The sequence below is a fragment of the Neophocaena asiaeorientalis genome, unplaced genomic scaffold, assembly GCF_003031525.2.
Source record: "Neophocaena asiaeorientalis asiaeorientalis breed wild unplaced genomic scaffold, Neophocaena_asiaeorientalis_V1.1 scaffold114, whole genome shotgun sequence".
In the NCBI taxonomy this organism is placed as follows: Eukaryota; Metazoa; Chordata; class Mammalia; order Artiodactyla; family Phocoenidae; genus Neophocaena; species Neophocaena asiaeorientalis.
Window position 1 is genome coordinate 5,557,303 of NW_020173116.1, and position 22,711 is coordinate 5,580,013.

The 22,711-nt window shown below is 45.8% G+C and overlaps 1 protein-coding gene across 1 annotated transcript in view; it reads right to left on the reverse strand.

Moving 5' to 3' along the window:
* Positions 1–707: 707 nt before the first annotated feature.
* MERTK (MER proto-oncogene, tyrosine kinase) overlaps positions 708–22,711 on the reverse strand; it is a 107,499-nt gene continuing 85,495 nt past the window's right edge. The window contains exons 14-19 of the mRNA XM_024744008.1: positions 18,115–18,207; positions 16,466–16,584; positions 10,104–10,213; positions 8,178–8,337; positions 7,366–7,502; positions 708–1,754 (exon numbers count right to left, since the gene is read on the reverse strand). Coding sequence (XP_024599776.1) covers positions 1,241–1,754; positions 7,366–7,502; positions 8,178–8,337; positions 10,104–10,213; positions 16,466–16,584; positions 18,115–18,207 — 1,133 coding nt within the window. The 3' untranslated portion in view covers positions 708–1,240. The remainder of the gene's footprint in view (positions 1,755–7,365; positions 7,503–8,177; positions 8,338–10,103; positions 10,214–16,465; positions 16,585–18,114; positions 18,208–22,711) is intronic.

Consider the following 22,711-nt stretch of genomic DNA (forward strand, 5'->3'; position numbering starts at 1 on the left):
CAGCCAGAACTGGATTCCTTCGTTCTGAATTCTAGCTCCCGCCCTCTCTAGACACGGGCCATAGCAGGCCCTCAACCTTTCCAGCCTCTGTTTCCTGGCCCATGCGTGATGATGGCACTGGTACCCACGTTAATGATGTACATATTAATGTACAGTTCACATAAAGTGCTTGAGACATAACAAGTGCTCAACCAGCAATTGCTCTTATGACCCAGCAGAGCCAGGATGTGAACTCAGGGGTCCTAAGCTCTGAACTTATTCCCTGTCCACTGCCCACGTCTCCCTCCTACGAGTCTCGCCTTCCCACAGAAAAGTGCTTAACTTCTTGGACTCTCTTCTAGAATTTTTTTTTTTTTTTTTTTTTTGGCCATGCCACGTGGCATGCAGGATCTTAGTTCCCTGATCAGGGATTGAACCTGTGCCTCCTGCAGTGGAAGGGCAGAGTCCTAACCACTGGACCACCAGGGAAGTCCCTTCTACGATTTATTTGAAATCTTTCCACTCGGACTGTATTTTTCAACCCTCTAATATTTTTTTGTTCTTCATCTTTGGGCTCTCTGGAGTGGTTTTTCCATATCTTTAAAAAAACAATGTCGAGTGGTCAGAGCAATTGCATTGAGGGCCAGGCATCAAGGGAATTCCTTTGCAAAGGCACTGAGGCAGCCAGTGGCCATGTCTTTCCAAGTCTCAAGTAAGTACCACGCATCTTTCCTCATTCATATTTTATTAGGAAGCCAGATCGGAGAATTCATCAGTTATAAAACTTTAAATATGAAATGAATCACTCTTCTCAAAGAGGTGATTCAGGTGGGAATACCAGATTTTTCTTAAGAGCAGAAGCAAAGGCAAATATGGCATTTTATTTTACAAATATTTAATAGTCATGAAAAAGGAAAAGAACTTTAAAAAAACAGCTTTGTGCCAACATGAACATCCAGGAACTGCTGTGGAGATGGGACTGTTAGAGCTTAAATGTTAAGATCATCCAGAAAAGTGACAGAAGTCATCTTTTATTAAAATAGAATATCTTTGTCTCTTTCCACCATATACATATAGATATTTTCTCTTTCAATAAATATATGTTACGTATTCTAAACGATGACTTACTTGACAACATTCATGTGGTGCTTCCGGGCCAGGGCATTGAGTTGGTAAGGAAGACAAATACCAAAAACATCGAGTGTACGTGGGTTCTCGTAAGGAGGAATTTTCAGGATTTGGGAATGTGTCTCAGCTCTCCTCACATGAGGACTTCTGAGTCTTCTGAGGAGTTGTCGGCAAATAAGAGTTCATCTGACGCTGGGCTCCCCAAGGGCAGTGTGCTGGACTGGGACCAGGAGACCCCATTCCTTACCAGCCTGTCCTCCAGTAAAACACCGCTCCTTCCCGCCGTCCCCGTCGCCGGGGCGGCAGGAGCCTGCTCTTCCCAGCCCTCGCTGACCCCGTTCAGGATGTACCTTCCCTCGTGAGGTCTGTTGTCATGGATTTCTGCGGTGACCACGCTGACAGTGGCCCCGGGTGTGCAAGAAGCAATGACCAAGTCGGGATGGATGTTCACGTCCAGCTGAGCAACTGCCGAGCCCTCGGCCGGGCCCTCGCAGCTCCCCAGAAACTGTGTGTTGACATAAATGATGTCGGCCTCGTCCTGAACTTCAGGCAGGCTTTCCAAGAGCTTTTCTAGCTGCAGCCTCAGCATTGAAAACGTGGGGCGGTCCAAGGGCTCAGCTCTCCAGCAAGAGTGCATGACTTCATACCTAGAAGCAAAGAAGAGTGTTATCTCCTGGCGCAGCACGCACAGCCCAAGTGCACTCCGCCCCTGCTTCTCCCACTCAGGTGGGAGTGGAAGGGCTGGGGGGAGGGGGAGGGGAGCGGGGGTCCTGGGAGCAGACAGGTGTCGGCGCCAGCTCCACACTCACCATCGTTCCAGGCCTTGGGAGGCTCGAGGAATGAAATCAAGAGGGGGGCTGGCGTGGGCAGGTGTGTGAAGAATAAGGGCAGTGCCGTGACAGCGGCAGGTGAGCCCTGGGCTGGGACAGCCCCTGGTTTGAGGTGGCCGCAGCTTCGTGGCACGTGTAGGGCTGCTGGACCTTGGCCACCTGACGCTGCTCCGTGAAGGAGAAACGCTCTGGGGCCCCTGCTCTTCTCCGAGACTTCGGCCTCCTCCAGTAAAAGTAATAACCGCTGACCTGTCATCGGCATTTACTATCTGACAGCACATCGTGTAAGGTACTTTTAGAGATACTAGCCTGCTTGGCAGCACGAGCCCACACACAGGTACCGTGATCCCCATCTTACAGAGGAGGATCCCGAGAGCGTGACGCTTGGCCCCAGGACGAGGATGAAGCTGTGACCCACATCAAAGAGTGTCTGACGCCAGAGCCCATGTTCTTAACCACTGAGCAGCCCTGCTTGCCATGGGTCAGACCCTGACGGGTTTAGGTTCTACCCTGTGGGCAAGCGGGAACCGTAGAAAGATTGTGCTTCGGTGCGTTCCCATGACCAGATGATAATTTTAGGAAAGTTGCTTTGGATGTCACCCAAAGGACGCATTAGGATCCTGGGGGGTGATGAGAAGAACAAGACAGGAGACAGAGGAGCCTGCACTCCCCTGTAGGAAACAGGGACGCGCTCGTTCACGTACATAGACTGTGGATGTCACTGCGCCGAAGTTCCCACAAGCGTCACCACCCCCAGGCCCCGCCAAGCCCTGGCCCTCTATGGTCTGACAGTACTAGCAGACCCCGTTTTACTGCACTTCGTTTTATCACACTCCAAAGATACTGTGGTTTTTTGTTTTTTTTTTTACCAGTTTAAGGTTTATGGCAACTCTACATCGAGCAGGTCTATTGGTGCCATTTTTCCAGGAGCATTTGCTCACTTGGTGTCTCTGTGTCACAGTCTGGTAATTCTGACAATATTTCCAACGTTTTCCATTATTGTTATGTTTGTTAGGGTGACCTGGGATCGGTGATCTTTGATGTTACTATGATAATATTTTTGAGGTGCCACACGCTGTGTCCACGTAAGACCGCAGATTCAATCAAAGGACGTTGTGCGTGTTCTGACTGCTCCACCGACCGGCCATCCTCTGCCTCTCTCCTTCTACTCGGGCCTTTCTATTCCCTGAGACACAACAATAGTGAAATTACGCCAGTTAATAACCCTAGAATGGCTTCTAAGCGTTCGACTGAAAGGAAGAGTCACAGGTCTCTCACTTTAAGTAAACTAGAAATGATTAAACTTAGTGAGGAAGGCGTGTCAAAAGCTGAGACAGCCCGAAAGCTAGGCCTCTAGTGCCAAACAGCCCAGGTGTGGATGCAAAGGAAAAGTCCTTGAAGGAAATTAAAGGTGCTACTCCAGTGAACACATGAATGATGAGAAAGCAAAACGCCCTTAACGCTGATGTGGAGTCTGAGTGGTCTAGATGGAAGATCAAACCAGCCACAACATTCTCTTAAGCCAAAGCCCAATCCAAAGCAAGGCTCTACGCAGTGGTTGAGAGTCCGCCTGCCGAAGCAGGGGACACGGGTTCGTGCCCCGGTCCGGGAAGATCCCACATGCCGCCAAGCGGCTGGGCCCGTGAGCCATGGCCGCTGAGTCTGCGCGTCCGGAGCCTGTGCTCTGCAACGGGAGAGGCCACAGCAGTGAGAGGCCCGCGTACCGCAAAACAAAAAAACAAAACAAAACAGAGCAAGGCCCTAACTCTCTTCAGTTCTATGAAGGCTGAGAGAGGTGAGGGAGCTGCAGAAAAGAAGCGTGAAGCTAGCAGAGGTTGGTCCATGAGGTTTCAGGATAAGGAGTTGCTTCTCATAGATGAGCAAAGAAAGTGGTTTCCTGAGATGGAATCCACTCCTGGTGCAGATGCCGTGAAGACCGTTGAAATGACAATAAAGGATTTAGAATATTACATAAACTGAGTTGATAAAGCAGCAGCAGGGTTTGAGAGGACTGACTCCAAGTCTGAACGAAGTCCTCCTGGGGGTGAAACGCTATCAGACAGCATTGCATGCTACAGAGAAATCGTTCATGAAAGGAAGAGCAGATCGATGCAGCAAACTTCACTGTTGTCTTATTTTAAGAAACTGCCACGATGACCCCAGCCTTCAGCAGCCACCACCCTGATCAGTCAGCAGCCACCAACATCGAGGCGAGACCCTCCATCAGCAAAAGGATTATGACTTGCTGAAGGCTCCGGTGATGGTTAGCATTTGTTAGCAATCAAGTGTTTCTTTAAAAAAATATTTATTTATTTGGCTGCGCCAGGTCTTAGTTGTGACATGCGAACTCTTAGCTGTAGCATGTGGGATCTAGTTCCCTGACCAGGGATCGAACCCGGGCCTCCTGCCTTGGGAGCACAGAGCCTCAGCCACTGGACCACCAGGAAAGTCCCCACAGAGTGTTTTTAAAATTAAGGTATGTACGCCATTTTCTAGACATAAAGCTATTGCACGCTTAACAGACTACAGTATGGTAATCACAACTTTTATAGGCACTGGGAAACCAAAAGATTCCCGTGACTCACTCTACTGCAGTGCTCTGGAGCTGAACCTGCAATATCTGGGAGGCGCGCTTGTACTGGGGGAAGGAATGGAGGGGAGGGGGGCCCTGAAAGACACCTGCTGGCTGTGGGGACCCAGTGGGATAAGAAAGAAAAAGGTGGCCTCCGCGTGTCACCCTGGAGACGAGGAGACCAAGGGCCGGTGCCACGAACCACAGTGGCTGCATCTGGGAGGCTGTGAGTTCGGCCGAGGAAAGGTCCCCCGGAGGTGATGGGAGCACTGCCCAGAGCGGCCTCTTGGGTGATGGGGACCTGGTCATCCAGAGGTGGGGGTGATGCCGTAAGAAGAGGTGGCCCTCAGCGGGCAGGACCGGGGAGCGGGGCTCCAAGCACACCCTGTTATTTCCATTGCTGTATTTCTCAGGGTTGACTGTAAAATGACCGAGGGGCAACCAAACACAGGAGTCAACTCATCTCCACTAAGGTGAGACAGCAAACAGAGGTGCTCCGATATATCTGCCTCAGTTTTAAAAGAAAAGACCCCAGATATGGAAATGCAGAGAGCTCTCTGTCCTTCGCCAGTGTCCAGACTCAGAGGGGACCTGGGGAGCAGGCTTGGCTCACCAGAGCCTCTGCGAGCCCGCGGTATGAGGAACCAGCCTGGGGGTGGGGACCGCGGAGCCGCTGCTTCCTCAGGCTTTTCCCCGGCCTCCCTCCCCCAGCCACAGGGCACTGCTGACACTGCAGCTTTCACCTAAAAAACCACCTCTCAAAAACCGACTCAGCATTCCCTCGTCACGGCTCTACACGCAGCATCTAAAACCACAACGTGACACAGCTGAGACCTTGCTAAGACCCCAGATAATCAACTTCCCCTGGAGCACCGAAGAAACCAAGAAAGAAACAGCCACAAAAGTCTCCATTCAGTATTGTTTGACAGAAATGGCTTCCTCATTTGCAGAAGCAAACGTTTCATTCATGTGGCCCTTTCAGAAACGACCATGAAGCCTCAGATCTAATTGAATTAGGATTTTATGATGTTTCTTTTAAAGGGCTTATGATTTCTGTGTCTGTTCTAAATGTTATAGATTTACAACCATAACCACCACCACCACTACCACACCCCCCCAAGCAGTGTGGGGCTCTGATCAGAAAACACGTTCCTTCTGTTTGGCCACGGTGGATCTGGGAGGCCCATGTGCAAACTGACCGGGGCCTTCTCCCCAGTACGAGGAAGCAGGGCCAGAGTGTGAGCGTGGGTGTGCGTGTGTGGAGTCCTGCACAGGCCCACCTGCCTGAGCAGCGTGGCCCAGCGTTCCACGGCGGAGCCCACGCAGGCCCACGGTCCTGAAATGTTCTTGCTAAACATGGTGAGAATACCCCTCTCCAAGCCCACGACGCCTGTTACGCTGGGGACAGACTCATCATTAGGAAGGTTCAGATCACTGAGCTAGAGGCAGTGCCACAAGAAATGATCTTTAAAAAGTCGGCAAGGTGTTTGGGAGGGGATCGAGTTGTAAAGATGCTATTAATCACGGGCACCATATGTGACACTTAGCGTGCGTGCTTCCTGCAGGCTGAGGACTCCACACACGTCTTTGTTAACCCTCCAAATACCTCTGCAGAATATGTGACTATACTTTTTTGGTGGCTGATCACGTGGCACGGAGTGGTCAAGTCAGCTGCAGTGGCCACAAACGTGGCTAGTTAGGAGGCAGAGCCTGGCCTCTCTGACTCCAAGTCCCAGGCCTCTCCCCGTACTGTCCACCCCGAAGAGAGAGGGGCCTGTTGGGATGGGAAGGGCACTGTGGTCCTGCACACTGGGAGCTGGGGGCGGGGGGGTCTCACACCGGCTGAGTGTACAGTCTCCCTGGGATAGTTTTTTTTTTTTAAACAATATTATTTTTATAAATTTATTTATTCATTTAGTTATTTTTGGCTGCGTTGGGTCTTTGTTGCGGTATGTGGGCTTCTCATTGCGGTGGCTTCTCTTGCTGTGGAGCACGGGCTCTAGGGGCATGGGCTTCAGTAGCTGTGGCACACGGCCTCAGTAGTTGTGGCTCACTGGCTCAGTAGTTGTGGCTCACGGGCTCTGGAGGGCAGGCTCAGTAGTTGTGGTGCACGGGCTTAGCTGCTCCACAGCATGTGGGATCTTCCCGGACCAGGGCTCGAACCCGTGTCCCCCGCGTTGGCAGGCGGATTCTTAACCACTGCACCACCAGGGAAGTCCATCCCTGGGATAGTTTTAAAACATACATTTCTGGGCCTGCTCTGTACCAAGAGAATCACAATCTCCAGGCACAGGGCTGAGGAATCATTCTTAGAATATCCCCTAAGCAATTCTGATGACCAGCCTGAAAGCAAAGCCACTGGCTTAGTTTTCTAAATTTCCTGATTCAAGATATTCCTGTGATTGGTTTGTTTAAGATGCTGAATGAAAAGAGAAGCATGACTGCTTCAAAAGAGGGCAGAGAATTATCTAAGTACCTCATGCATTGTAAAGTCGGCCTATTTATCTACAGGATATATAGTCATCCCTCGGTATCCGTGACAGATTGGTTCCCAAAGCCCCAGCGGATACCAAGATCTGCAGAGGCTCAAGTCCCTTACAGTCAGTTGGCCCCCCCGTATCTGTGGGTTCTGCATCCACCCATACAGAGGGCCGACTGTATTTCCCAGAGGGGCTTACAGAACTTCAGAACACGTGCGGGCTCACTGGAGATGTGCACACACCGCTTCCCACACGCCGGACATCTGCGTGGGTCACCTTCTGCCCACACCCGCCTGGCTGAGTGTCCCCACCCACTATGGCTGTGTGTCCCCCAGGTCTTTGCAGGGTGCCCCGACATGAAGAGCAGCTGACTCACAGTTCATCCAAGCAGTCCTCTGGCTGTTTCAGCCTGTGGCCGTGCAGAAGGTAGTCATATATTTCGTGGTTCTGGACTCCGGGATAGGGGGTCATTCCTCGTGTGGCTATTTCCCACATGGTCACGCCAAATGCCCACTGAGGACAAAGCGACAACGTCAGGATGCAAGTCTTTTCAGAAAGGCTGAATGGACTTTTTCATCGGGAAAGGTCATTTCCTTAGAGCCCCGGCGGTCATGCACAAAGCTGACAATTATGTTTGAGATACGCTGCTCTCCCCAAACGGCAATAACATGGGGTCGGAACGTCACAGTCCCCCATTTTTACTAAAGCTGTTTGGGAAATGAGACAAAGGCAGATCTAGCCTTGTGTCACATCAGTGCTCTGTTTAATGTTCTGTTCCTACTGTTGTCGGCAAGTGTTTTCTTTTCCTGATCTCTGGTGAAGGGTATCCATACACAGTACCTTTTATACAGCATCCTAGTTCCAAACAGCCATGGGATGAATGCATTTAATTTAATGTGAAGATGAAATATCTTAGTTGCAGACAATGAGCCACCATACTGCAGCAGAGGAAAGACGAAATAAATTAAGGGCCTTTGCCATCCTCTGAATGTCAGGCTACTTCACCAGAATCTAACGTTCCGCCTGAATTAAAGCATCTAGCGATAAATCAAGAGAAGTGTGAGCATGCCCCAATCCTCAGTTGATCAAAGAGGAAGACGTCCTGCGTCACCAGCTTAAGTCATCTCTTTCAGCAGGCCTTCACCTTTGCAACGCGGGGCCCCGAATCAAAACTCTGTACGTACGTACCACGTCACTTTTACTGGTGTATACTCGGTCCGCGAGACTCTCTATGGCGATCCATTTCACAGGCATCTTAGCGATGCGGCCCTGGCGGTAGTAGTCGCCACTGTAAATCTTCTTAGAGAGGCCGAAGTCCGCGACGCAGACAGTCATGTCATCCCGCAACCTACAGAGAGAGACAGAGTGAGTTCATGTCCTCAGCGACCTCAGAGGCAAAGCCTGAAATCACAGGTCTGCACCTGATGCAGCTGAAAACATTCATGTTGAGTAACCAAAAGATAGAGACCCCACAGCCTGGGAGGGTCCTGCTTTGGGACCAATGGCAGAGCAAGTGAGGGGGAACCAGATAAGTTATAACTTTCTACCCTTCTGGTCTGTGTGGGAATCTGGACCAACCAGGGCACCTGGGCACAGAGGATGGAGCCACCTGGAGGAACAGAGGGGCACGGGAGTAGGAAGATAAGCAGCTCCAAGCCAGGGCCCCCTGGTGGACTTATCTAGAGTCCGGTAGCCTTCCTGCCTGACGTCTGGAAGCAGCACTGGCTCCATAGGTTAAGCCACCTGACAGCCTGGGGGAGGTGGGGAAGCATGTGCTGTGCGCGGGGGACACTGGACTTCCTGCTAAGACAGTGCCAGGTGGTACCTGAGGAATTAACTGGAAAATTAAAGGAATACAATTGCATTTACAGCCCAAGCAGTTAAAATTGATCTTAGACAAGAAGGAGAGGAGGAGGGGGAGGAATGAGTGGTCTGGACGTAGGGCGACTACCTTGTCCCCGTTTGCCTGATGCTAACATTTTAAACTAAAAGCCCCACATCCTGGGAAATCCCTCAATGCTGGACAAACCGGACAGCTGGTCACCCTACCTCGTGGGAAAACCATGAAAGAAATGTTAAGGGGAAGAAAAGGTTTTCATGATTCTCCCTCCATGGTAGACAAATTATTTAAATAAAAAACAAAACCAAGACCCTTCTGGGTTTTCAAAAATGAGGTGAAAGTGACAGAGGGCCGGGGGGCAGGGTTGGTTAGGAGGAGGCAGGGGACAGGCTCCACTGTCACATCTCCAACGAAGAAAAACGAATAACGGCAATACATTTAAGGAACACTCTCTCTTCTTGCAACAGTGAATTTCCAATCAAGAAATAGTTATTGTTTTTGAAGATTTACAGCAGATAATGGCTGTTGAAGCAGACTGAAGAGATGGGGAAGGTGAAGTTCGAAGTTCTTGCTTAAGCCCTTGTCTCTCCGCTGCAAAAAGAAAGCTATGGTGTAGTCAGGACAAAACTACTTCACAAGGCAGTATCATGAAAACTCAGGGACAAAACCATTACGAGTTTCATTACTGTCTTCATGATCGGCTGACTTATATGTAACTCTGGATCCAAATAAGCTGATGGCAGTTGGGGAGGATCCCAGAGTTCACACCTAGTGCTCCTAGCTGAGTGAGAGTGTGAAAATAAAGAAGTAGTCACACATAAACACACTACTATATAGAAAATAGATAACTAATAAGGACCTACTATATGGCACAGGGAACTCTACTCAGTACTCTGTAATGGTCTACATGGGAAAAGAATCTAGAAAGGAGTGGATACATGTATATGTATAACTGATCACTTTGCTGTACACCTGAAACTAACACAACATTGTAAATCAACTCTACTCCAGTAAAAATTAAAAAGAAAAAACAGAAGTCCCAGGGGAGTTTTGGAGGCCAGCCAGACTCTTAGAGGCAGAGGTAGTGAAAACCCTCAAGCAAACACCCAGTCATGTGTCAGGGCGGTAGAAACCCCATCTCCAGAGCCTGCCACACTGTCACCTCCCAAGCCTAATCTTCCTCCATACTTTAACATCAAGAGGCCACCCCACAGGCCCACAAATATCTACCACCATGAGGTCCAACCCACTCCAGGATGGGCCAGGGCTCTTACATGCAGTTTCGAGCAGCTAAATCTCGATGAAGAAAGTTCCTGTTGCTCAGATACTCCATTCCCTGGGCAATGTCCACCATGAACTTCAATAGTGTCTCCAGAGGAATATGCTAGGGGGTGGAAGACACAAGGAGACAGATTATTATTATTATTTTTCTGGCCACACCATGTGGCTTGCAGGATCTTAGTTCCCTGACTAGGGAATGAACCCGGGCCCTGGCAGTGAAAGCGCAGAGTCCTAACCACTGGACCACCAGGGAATTCCTGGGAGACTATTATTATTATTTTTTTTTATAAATTTATTTATTTATGGCTGCGTTGGGTCTTGGTTGCTGCGTCCGGGCTTTCTCTAGTTGCAGCGAGCAGGGGTCACTCTTTGTTACGGTGCGTGGGCTTCTTATTGCAGTGGCTTCTCTGGTTGTGGAGCACAGGCTCTAGGCACGCAGGCTTCAGTAGTTGTGACACGCAGGCTTCAGTAGTTGTGGTTCGTGGGCTCTAGAGCGCAGGCTCAGTAGTTGTGGAGCACAGGCTTAGCTGCTCTGCGGCATGTGGGATCTTCCCAGACCAGGGCCCGAACATGTGTCCCCTGCGTGGGCAGGCAGGTTCCTAAGCACTGCGCCACCAGGAAAGTCCAGGATTATTTTTTAAAAGGAAACCAAGTTACTTCCATTTGAGGGGGTGAAATGATGGCTTTATGACTGAGAAGCGTGGCCATGAAACAAGTAAATTTCCATATCACTAACGTCACAAATAAGGTTTTAAAAATGAATGAAAAACAAACAAAACCCAACAAACCCTAAAACTTCTTGGCAAGTATCACGTTTTCTTCTCCTCGTCTTTAAAGGTATTAAAAAAAATTAATTTATAACTTTAATGCAATTCCGAAGATACCGCCAACAATTTATTTTGTGTGTGTGGCCAGTTAATAACATTCTTTTCACAAGTTATGAGCTCAAATGCGATCCTTGTGTCCTTCTGAGTGGCAGTGGGACAAAGAGGGGAAAAGAAGGGGGGTCTGGCCTCAGTGGGGGAGGATCTAATGCTTTGACAGCAAAAAGCCCATGCAGAAGGAGCTGTTCCCAATTATGCACCCACATCTGGTATCATTTTATTTTGAAATGTTTCAAAAGAGGCTTTTTTACTTCTGGACAGAAAGTAGGATGGTCTTTACCCCTTATCATGGGACCAAAGTACCACAAGTAAGTATTCGGGAATTTTCGTTTTTGTTTCTCTAGGGTTTCTCTCCTGTAAGTTTTAACAGCCTAATGTTTTTTTTTCTACGTTGTAAAAATCAAACCAGACTGTGTGTTAGAAAACCTGCCGTGTTGGGACTGATCAAGAGGATGACGACTAATGAAGACTTCTGTGTAGAAATTCCATGTTTTAGTGCAGTCAGAGCCCTAAAGAAAAGGGTTCACAAAGTTCCTAGAAATCATAAACGGGTCCACCCGTGATATATTCTTCCCCAAAGCATTGGATTTATGGTTTATTCTATATGGCACATGAGTCTTCTAAAGTGGGACTCGTGAAAACACTGAATTTTCTTTTTTTTTTTTTAATTGGGCTGTGCTGGGTCTTAGCTGTGGCATGCAGGATCTAGTTCCCTGACCAAGGATCGAACCCAGGCCCCCTGATTTGGGAGCATGGAGTCTTAACCACTGGACCACCACAGAAGTCCTGACACTGAATTGTTAATGATTTATATTTCTCAACTAAGACACGTGTCAGTCACAGACTGTATATATAACAAAAATGCTTTATCCTTTACCCTTACATAATGGAGTTGTTAAAAAAAAATGTAAGTAAATCAGGCATGAAAGCCTTACGCCTCTGCTCTATATATGTGGGGCATTTGATTTTCTGGATGCTAATTTCCGGGAAAGGACTTGGGTGCTAAGAAATATCCAATCTGCTGACATTCATGAAAGTATAATGAATATCTGGTGCTATTCATTTGTGTTAGTTTTTTCCAAGCAGAACTATGTTAATCTTGCAGACTGTGACCAAAGGTCATTTAAAAGATCATTGTGTGGTAAAACTAATAAATGAGGTCAATAAGGTTGTAGGATACTAGATTGACATACAAAACTCAACTGCATTTCTACACACTAACAACGAACTGTCTGAAAATGAAATTAAGAAAACAACATCTGCAAAAGAAACCACAACAAAATACTTAGGAATAAATTTAACAGAAGAAGTACAAAACTTATACTCTGAGAACTACAAAAGCAAAGAATTAAATTAGTTTCTAAATAAATGGAAAGGTATCCAGTGTTCATGGATTGGAAGAGCAGGCATGCTATTCACACAGAGGACAGAATGGCACCCAGGTCCTGCTAAAGAAGCACATTTATATGACTGAGACCTAGTCTTGGGCCACTCTAGCAGGACCAGAGGTATTTATTGCCAAGGAACTGACTGATAAGGCAGTAGAGATTTGAATAAAAGCTTGATTTTCTAGTTTGTCTATGACGCATTTTGTGACTTTCAGCTTTACATGTGGCTACAAAGTGTCAAAATAGGAAAATACATTCCTTTTAAAAACATTCCTTTAAAATTTTTATAAAACCTGGGAGTTTCCATCATTGGAGATATACTTTATATTTTTGCAAATCGAAACTATTCATTAGTCAGTAAAATGCTGTGTACTTGTTTCCTTGTTATTCTATTCAAAAGAACATAAGATGACAGCACTACTTTTGGCAGACACAAACTGATTCTATAATTTACACAGAAGGGCAACAAAACTAGAATAGCAAAAACAACTCTGAAAAAGTAGGATAAATTTGGAGGAATCACATTACCCGATTTTAAGACAATAAAGCTACAGTAATCTCAATGGTGTGATAGGGGCGAAGGATGGTGCATAGCTTAACGGAACAGAACAGAGAACTCAGAAATAGACCCACACGTGTACAACTGATTTTTCACAAAGGTGCAAAAGCAATTAGTGGATTAAGGATAGTCTTTTCACAAATGATGCTGGTCATCTATATGCAAAAAAAGCAACAAACTAAATTTCACACCTTATACAAAAATTAATTCAAAATGGGTCACAGACTTAAACGTAACATGTAAACCCACGAATTTTTAGAAGAAAACACAAAAGAAAATCTTTTTTATCTGGAGTTAGGCAAAGAGTTCTTAGAAATGACAGTGAAGGTATGATCCATTAAAAGAAAAAACTATACTTCATCAAAATTAAACTTTTTTTGCTCATGTTAAGAGAATACAAAGCCAAGCTACAAACTGGAAGAAAAGTCATTGCAAATCACATATCCAACAGAGGAACTGTAGTTAAAGAACTCTCAAAACTCAACAAGAAAACCAACAACCCAATTAAAAAATAAACAAAAGACTTTAACAGACACTCACCAAAGAGGATATAAAGATGGTAAATAAACACAAGATGCTCAACATCATTAATCATTAGGTAAATGCAAATAAATTTCATGATAAGCTATCACTATACACCTATCAGAGCAGCTAAAAACAAAACAAAACAAAAAACTACAGATAATACCAAGTGCTGACAAGAATGCAGAGTAACTGAATTTCTCATACATTCCTGGTGGAAATGTAAAATGGTACAGCCATTCTGGAAAGTAGTTTAGCAGTTTACTATAAAGATAAACATACATTTTCCATATGACCTAGCATCCCATTCGTGGGTATTTAGCCTAGAGAAATGAAAAGTTATGTTCGCTCAAAAACCTGTATGTGAATTTTTATAGCAACTCAAAACTGTCATAGGTCCTTCAATAGGCAAATGGATAAAGCAAACTGTGATACAGCCATACAATAGAAGCCTCCACAGCAATAAAAAGAGCAATGAACTACTGAGACATGCAACTTGCATGGCTCCCAAAGGCGTAATACTGAGTGAAGGAAGCCAGTCTCAAAGAATTACAAACTATATAATTCCATTTATATGGCATTCTCTAAAAGACAAAACTGTAGTGATGGAGAACAGATCAGTGGTTGCCAGGGGTTAGCCATGTGGGCAAGGTGTAACTATAAAGGGGTAGTAGCAGGAGGAGGAGTTTTGGGTGATGGAACTGTTCCGTATCCTGATTGTAACGGTAGTATATGAATCCATACATGCATTACAATTTATATAACTATAAACCAAAAAGGGAAAAAAGTCATTTTTTTCTGTATGATAATTAAAAAAAAATTTTTTTTTTAAAGCAGAGGTCTTCTTAGAAGTCCATATGATTTAAATTTATTTATTTAGGCTGTGTTGGGTCTTGGTTTCTGTGCGAGGGCTTTCTCTACTTGTGGCAAGCGGGGGCCACTCTTCATCGCGGTGCATGGGCCTCTCACTATCGCGGCCTCTCTTGTCGCGGAGCACAGGCTCCAGACGTGCAGGTCAGTAGTTGCGGCTCACGGGCCCAGCTGCTCCGCGGCATGTGGGATCTTCCTGGACCAGGGCTCGAACCCGTGTCCCCTGCGTTGGCAGGCAGATTCTCAACCACTGCGCCACCAGGGAAGCCCTTAAAGTATTTTTATAAAGGATATAAATGGCCTATTTCTCTTCTACAAAGATTCAAGAAAGACATCCGATCTGAGGCTCACTACACTCGCACAGGGATCCAAAAACGGGAAGGGTGTTAAGCTTCACAAGATGGATGATTGTTGGTCATCAAACAAACCTGTGTATTTTAATTTTTTTTACTACAGAAATCACTCTTGTGAAATATGAAATCCCCCCCTGCAAATTATTAGAAAAATCATACAGTATACCAGGAAATTAAATGTAGGCAAAATCATTCATCAACATGAAGTGAAATCCATTCAAGGGGATGCTATGCAGCCATTCACAGACATCTGTCTGGAGGCTGCCCCGTCGGGCAGGGGCACCCATGGGCTGGGGCGGAGAAGAACTAAAGGCATGGGGTCTGCAGCCTGTTCTGCACCTGCACCTCCACCACTGCTGATCCGTGCCTCAGTTTCCTCACCTGAGATTCTATTAGTAACTACTTATCATGGTGGCTGTGCCATTGATATATGCGAAACACAGGCTGGCCTCTACCAAACATTTGAGAAATGTTAGCCCCTGTTGTTGGCCTACAGACAGATGTGTACATACTGAGCCCCTGCCTGTGAAACACAGAGATGTGGAATAAACGGTTGCAATGTGAATGTCCGAGGATGCCAATGTTGGGAATTATGGGTAATTTTTTCTTCTTCTCCAGGCTTCTTATCATGTTACTGTCTGTTTCTTGGGGGGACGGGGAAGAGAAGGAAAGCACTCAGCCATGCTGAGTCCCCTACTTTGGATGAGGCCCTTCACCTCTTTGGAGGAGCCCCAGTGACTCTGTAATAGCTCTGATGTGGCTAACAATTTCCTGTCTCTGGTTAGTATTTGTGCTGGTGAAAGACTCATAGAAGCCATGAACAAAACAGGTGTGAGCACAGGACCATGGGGGTAGCTAGAAAAAGGAAGGGGCTCACTTTCCCGTTTAGGTCCCTTACGCCGTCCCTGGAAAGAACAGAATAAGTACAAGAAAAAGGAAAGCAAGAATCTCCTGGCCTGTTCATAACACACAGGCATAAACTACCAACAGGGGCAGCAAGACACAGGGAAGAAGGCTCTAGAAAATGTTCCCCCTAAATTGGGTCTCAAGTTTTATTTCAACTGCCTCGCCATATTATAAATAAATGGCTGTTCCTACAGGTTCACCTGTCTCTCGGGATGAGGACCTTCTCCATGAAGCTCCCCAGGCACCGTCTTGCTACTACTATCTCATCACGACTCTTTCCACCACCTGTGACCGGTGGGTGAGGTGTTTCAGTCTAAGAGCTCATTTCCATTTGGTGTCTCTGCGCTGTGGGGCTTCAGGGCAGGGTTTGCCCTGTGGGGTCAGTGTTCCTCTCAGGGGCACCGCGGAAGGCAGGCAGGCTGGCCTACCAATTCCCAACACACTTTCTGATTCTGAGGACAGAGCGGCTCGGGATAAAGAGAAACATGGACCCCCTCAGGGGTCTCTGAAAAACAACTCAGTACAACTTCTCCCTGAAAACTGAGATGGCTCCGGCATTCAGGAATTTCAGAGTGAACAACCTAAAAAGAGGAGACTTTCAAGGAAAGAGACCACCCTGACAGCAAGAGGGGCCCACTCTGCTCCACTCCCAGCCTGCTCCTCCCTCACATAAAACAGGAATAATGAAATCTATGGGCAGGCCGGCTATAAGGACCACATTTCAACCCCCAGGGTGCACAGTGAGCACGGAACAGAGGCCAATGTCCCCTCCTTCCCTCCTTCATTTTCTAAGTTAGATGCTGGTGTTGTCCAGGCCCTGTCACGGGAGCCCCAAGCACTGTTCAGAGGCCATGCAACTGGGTGATTAATTACCTTTGGTCCTGTCTCCAATCGGGAATACAGTAAATAGGTGTGCAGATCCCCGTATTTCATATAGGGTAAAATCACCATGGGCCTGGGGATGCCTTGAGGGCTAATTTCTATACACACACCTGGAATTAAAAACAGAGAGTAAGTTACAAAGAGCCTTTGTTACCAGTGACCAGAAAAAGCACTGCAGGAGCGCTGGCCAAATTGAAAACATGTGCTCTCAAGTTAGCGGTTAAAAAAACAAAACCAAACCAAACCCTCACAACTCACATGCTGTATTCTAGAATATGGAACACACACTGGGTCCACTTCTTGGTATTTCTTTTTCTTTCAGACTAGTGCCAATCTTTGCGTGAAAGCTCTCAAAAATTAATCGATACCAAGTACAGCCATCTATAAACCCATGGCGTTTTTGTTATACTGAGTCTAAGTGAGGGGTAGTGACTGCAGCAGAATTCAAGGGCAAACTAGTTTCATGTGATGGTTCAATACTTAAGCGTATGAAGAAGTCCCCTGCAACCGAACGCTTAAAACTATTGGAAGAATTCTGAGGGCCAACAGGTGAAATTCACATCTCTAAATGTTAACACATACACGGGGGGAAGAAAACATCATTTGTCACGGATGCTAGAATCAGAGCCCGTCTGTCACCTGAGATCAAGCTTACAAGGCTCTCGCACACGGTGGTACAATTACAAAGCGCCACTGTTCTCAGAGTCCGCGGAAGTCAATAGTTACAAATGAGCAACAGTAGTTTCTTTGATACAACATCGTCTCCAAACATTAGTTTTCCCATCTCTCTGCAGTGTCCATCATAATAAACCTTTGAAAGTTCCCCAAAGAATTTAGCATTTATCAAGTCACAGGACAGCAAAAAAAAAAGTCAGCAGAATATTCAATTATTTTGAAGTCGCTCTTCCCTCCTGGAATAGTATCACACAGCAACCACTTGATATGGGCTCTCCTTTCTGTATTTTTTAGCAAACAGTGCCACAAAACCAAATTCTGCCTATTAAATCACTGACTCAAATCACTTGAATCGAGTGCCATGAAATTGTCAGCGTGGATCCCGAGAAACCAGTACTTGAAATATGTCAATAAATTGTTTCTCAAAGATGATCCGTGGAATTTGTCTACTTTTACAGCTTTACTCCACTAGCTTTTGATTCACAGGTAAACTAAATCAATACAAATTATAGCATAACCAGCTTTCATGTGTTGTAACCGGGGTGACCGGGGGCTGTTTTAATCCACAATCACCTAGAACTCTGTGGACATTGAACAGTCCTGAGCCCACTGACGTCCAGGAAAATGCAGGCCTATTTGTACGACCAGCCTCAGAAAATATAACCATAAGAAGTCTTTTGGGTGAAAACGCCCTTATTTTTATTTTATTTTATTTTATTTTTGGCCACACTGTGCGGCTTGCAGGATCTTAGTTCCCTGACCAGGGATCGAACTCGGGCCCCCTGCAGTGGAAGCACCCAGTCCTAACCACTGGACCGCCAGGGAAGTCCCAAAAAATCCGATGTTATAAATTGCTTCAGAGTTATACAAGGTGTAAAATGTATCTGCCCCAGAGATGTTTCCTGTGGCCCAGAGTGGATCAGCTGAGCCCCTCTGGCCACCCAGTCCTCTGTTTCTCTGAGTACCTAGGAGTCGGATGACATTTGGGTGGTTGAAGTCTTTCATGCACGCAGCCTCACTGAGAAACTCCTCAATCTCTCGCTGCGAAAAGTTGTCCACTAAAAGAAAAGACAGAAAATGTTAGGCACGAGTTATTTACTCAGAGAAGGGGAGGGGGCAATAGCAATTTTGTTCTTTAAAAGTAAAAGCAGGCAAAGGCAAAATGATAGCAACAGTAAACAGATGAGTGGTTGTCAGAGACTGGTGGGCGGAGGGATGAATAGACGGCATATGGGGGTTTTAGGAAGGTGAAACTTCTGTATGACCCTGGAATGGTGGACACAGGGCATTATGCATTTGTCAAAACCCACAGAACATACAACACAAGGGGAACCCTAATGTAACCTATGAGTTTCAGTTAATAATGTAGCACTACGGGTTCTTCAATTATAAAAAATGTACCACACCCATGCAAGACGTTAACAGGGGAGACTGTGTGAAGGGAGGGGGCATATGGGAACCCTCTACTTTCTGCCCTATTTTTTCAGCTGAGCTGCAAGGCATAAGCGATCTTAGTTCCCTGGCCAGGGGTCAAACCCATGCCCCCTGCAGTGGAAGCCCCGAGTCTTAATTACTGGACTGCCAGGGAAGTCCCTGCCCAATTTTTCTATAAACCTAAAACTGCACTAAAAATGAAAGCATAGTAGTTTAAAAAAACTAAAATCAAATCCAACTGATCTGTTGCAATGATTTTTGCCTTCAAAAAACAAAGAACACATGCTTCTCTCTCTCACCACATTTCTTGCAAGTCTGGTTGCCCAATCACGCCTTGTGAACTAGATACGCTTTCATACCAAGTTTTTGGAATTAAGCCAATTTAAGAGAAACATTTAAAATTCTACATTATGGTAAGTGAAATAAGTCAGTCACATGAGGACAAATCCTATATGATTCCGCTTTTATGAGGTATTTAGAGAAGTCAAATTCACAGAGACAGAAAGTAGAATGGTGGCTGCCAGAAGGAGGGGGCACGGCGGATGGAGGGGTGTTGTTTAATGGGTACGGAGTTATGGTTTTGCAAGGCGAAAAATTTCTGGAGATGGATGGTGGTGATGGTTGCACAGCAGTGTGGATGCACTGAATGTCCCTGAACTGTACACTTAAGAAGGGTTAGGATGGTATATCTTATGCTGTGTGTATTTCACCACGGTTAAAATCAAACACAAAGCCAAGCGTGCCTTAGGGAATCTGCTTTAACAGGGGGGAAGTGTTGATTGAAATTACATGTAAGAGCATGTAGTACAGCGTCTGTACCTCCTATGGGCTTAAGATATATTAACCTTCCTATCAAAGCAAATTTAAGCAAAAAAATTCTATAGACCTGCAAAATGTCTGCCAACTTTGCCCCAAACAACCAGGTGAAGTGGGCAAACCCCTTCCCCAGGGTCTAACCCCTCCAGGCAAATGTAGATGAGCCTGGGATTCAGAGGCCAGAGACTTTTTGGGCTTTTAATCTTTGATAATTAGCATGGATGCAATTCACATACAAGTTACTCTAACTAAGTTAAAGGATTGCAGAGCCAAGGCCAGAGAGGAAACAGGTTCCAGGCCCAGCTCCTTTTACTAGGGCCCCTAAACTTTCTACTCGGTGAATTGGGATAACTGATGGAAGGAGCCTTCCTAGGGACACACTGAGAGGTTAACAGAAAAATGAGAGAGGCAGGAAGGATGCTGACTGTGGCTTGATACCCAGACTCGGCTCCACACGGGTTCAGCTCCAGTAAGTACTCTAACTTTGGGTTTTCTCAGTCTATGGAGGAGATGACCCACACCTCCTTCCTAGTTGTATTGATTTCCTGCTCCTGCTGTACTGATGAAATGTGGGAATAACTGCAGTGCCCTCTGGCACACAGTAAGAATTACATAAGTATTGGCCATTATTATGTATATAGAAAGCTTGAAAAAGCAAAAAGCACCAGCCCGTCTGACTTATTGGTTATTAGGGTTACTTTTTATATTTAAATTAAAACTTCAGCCTCCAATTCTGGTTAAGAAGTCTCAGTACATGCTTATAATCTAACTGATGCTTTAAGGCCCAATAAACAGTGGATTTAAATTTTAGGAAGAAACCAATTTTACTTTACCCCTTGATCAAAAGTAATACTGAATATATACAAGGGGTAAATGAGGAAGCAATATTAAGAGCATTAACAAACACAGCACCAAATAATTTTCCTCTGTATGAATTGTGAGGACAACTGCAGGTGAATGGTATACGATCATGGTCAATTTCATGGGTGCCCAGCTGGACACCTGAAGAACCGAACTTAGACAATCACGTGTCTCCGGGCCCTGGAGATGCTTCCTGGAGAAGGGCATGGGGGCACCCGTTACCATGGTCCGCCATTGCAGTCTGGTCAATCTATGGTGAGGAAAACTCCGGCCCGACCCTCCTCCTTTCTAGCTATTTGATTTGGACAAGTCACCACCTTTCTGAGCCTTAGTTTCCTTGTCTAGATGGACATGCGCACAGTCTCTGAAAGGGCTCTAACTGGCATCTGCCACTATTTTTGTCAACACTGTAATTCGTTCTCCTCCAGCTGCAACCAAAGTGAACTTTCTAGAATGTAATAATATGCTCTTGTCCTCATTTGCTTAAGACTCTTAACAGCACTTTACTACTTGTGGGATGAAAACAGATTCTGTGTGATGACTTATCGGGCCCCTCCTGACCCAGATGTAAGCGCTCTTCCCAGCTCCCTTGGCGACTGCAGTTTATGATCATAGCTCTTGATATGCCTTTAACCAAAGAATATTTCTCCTCTCTCTGGGAATCTTACCTTCCGGGCAGTCCACAGCTTCCTGCAGACCATACAACCACCCTCAAGTGAGGAAGTGAACCCACCAAGCTAAGCCAGACCAACCCCTGGGGTCAGATGCTGCTACCAGCTCAGTCCTGCCTTGGAAATTCATGCTTTACTTTGGAATCATTATCTCTACTAAATGATGAGAGAGGGGGAGGGAGAGAGTAAAAATAACAAATGTTATTGCCTTGAGTGTGCTGGGGCTCAGGGTGGGCCACCCCAAAATATGTCACGATGGCATATTGATTACTTTGAATTACAGTTACTTAGGAAATGGCCAGTGTAAGAGGGACACTCTGACACTCTAACACTCCTTTCTGTCTTCCTGAAAGCAGGAAATAACTCTCTCATGTGAAGGATGAAGGACACCCTTATCGCCAGAGAGAGGGAATTCTGGCTGGAGAAGCCTGTATAAACAAACCTTGTTAGTTCTTTCTTTCTTTCTTTTTTAACATCTTTATTGGAGTATAATTGCTTTACAATGGTGTGTTAGTTTCTGCTTTATAACAAAGTGAGTTAGCTACACATATACCGTATATCCCCACATCTCCTCCCTCTTGAGCCTCCCTCCCACCCTCCCTTTCCCACCCCTCTAGGTGGTCACAAAGCCCTGAGCTGATCTCCCTGGGCTATGCAGCTGCTTCCCACTACCTATCTATTTTACATTTGGTAGTGTATATATGTCCATGCCACTCTCTCACTTCATCCCAGCTTACCCTTCCCCCTCCCCGTGTCCTCAAGTCCACTCTCTACGTCTGCGTCTTTATTCCTGTCCTGCCCCTAGGTTCTTCAGGACCATTTTTTTTTTCTTAGATTCCATATATATGTGTTAGCATACGGTATTTTTCTCTTTCTGACTTACTTCACTCTATATGACAGACTCTAGGTCCATCCACCTCACTACAAATAACTCAATTTCGTTTCTTTTTATGGCTGAGTAATATTCCATTGTATATATGTGCCACATCTTCTTTATCCATTCATCTGTCGATGGACACTTAGGCTGCTTCCATGTCCTGGCTATTGTAAACAGAGCTGCAATGAACACTGTGGTACATGACTCTTTTTGAATTATGGTTTTCTCGGGGTATATGCCCAGTAGTGGGATTGCTGGGTCGTATGGTAGTTCTATTTTCAGTTTTTTAAGGAACCTCCATACTGTTCTCCATAGTGGCTGTATCAATTTACATTCCCACCAACAGTGCAAGAGGGTTCCCTTTTCTCCACACCTTCTCCCTTGTTAGTTCTTTAAACTGACTACCCCAAGCCCAAACTTTGAGCTTTGCTTTGATTCTTCACTTATTGAGCACCTAAAACCCACGTTTCTTTGTCCTGTCAATTCCTCACAAATTTACTATTTCTTTGTCTAAAACATATACAAGCTGCCTCTTTGGCCACTTCGTAGGTCCCATTTCTATGACATTTCCTGTACATGAATTAAAACTTATTTCTTTTTCTCCTGTTAATCTGTCTCGTGTCAATTTTATTAGGCCAGCCACAAGAACTTAAAAGGGGTGGAGGGGGAAATTTCCCCCTCCCTGACAAGTGTAAAGAATATATAATATTCTGAGTCACTTTGCTGTACATCTGAAACATTGTAAACCAACTATACTTCAATAATAAATAAATACATAAACAAATACACAAATAAATAAAACCAAACATGAAAAAAAAAAAGAGGGCTTCCCTGGTGGCGCAGTGGTTGAGAGTCCGCCTGCCGATGCAGGGGACACGGGTTCGTGCCCCGGTCCGGGAAGAT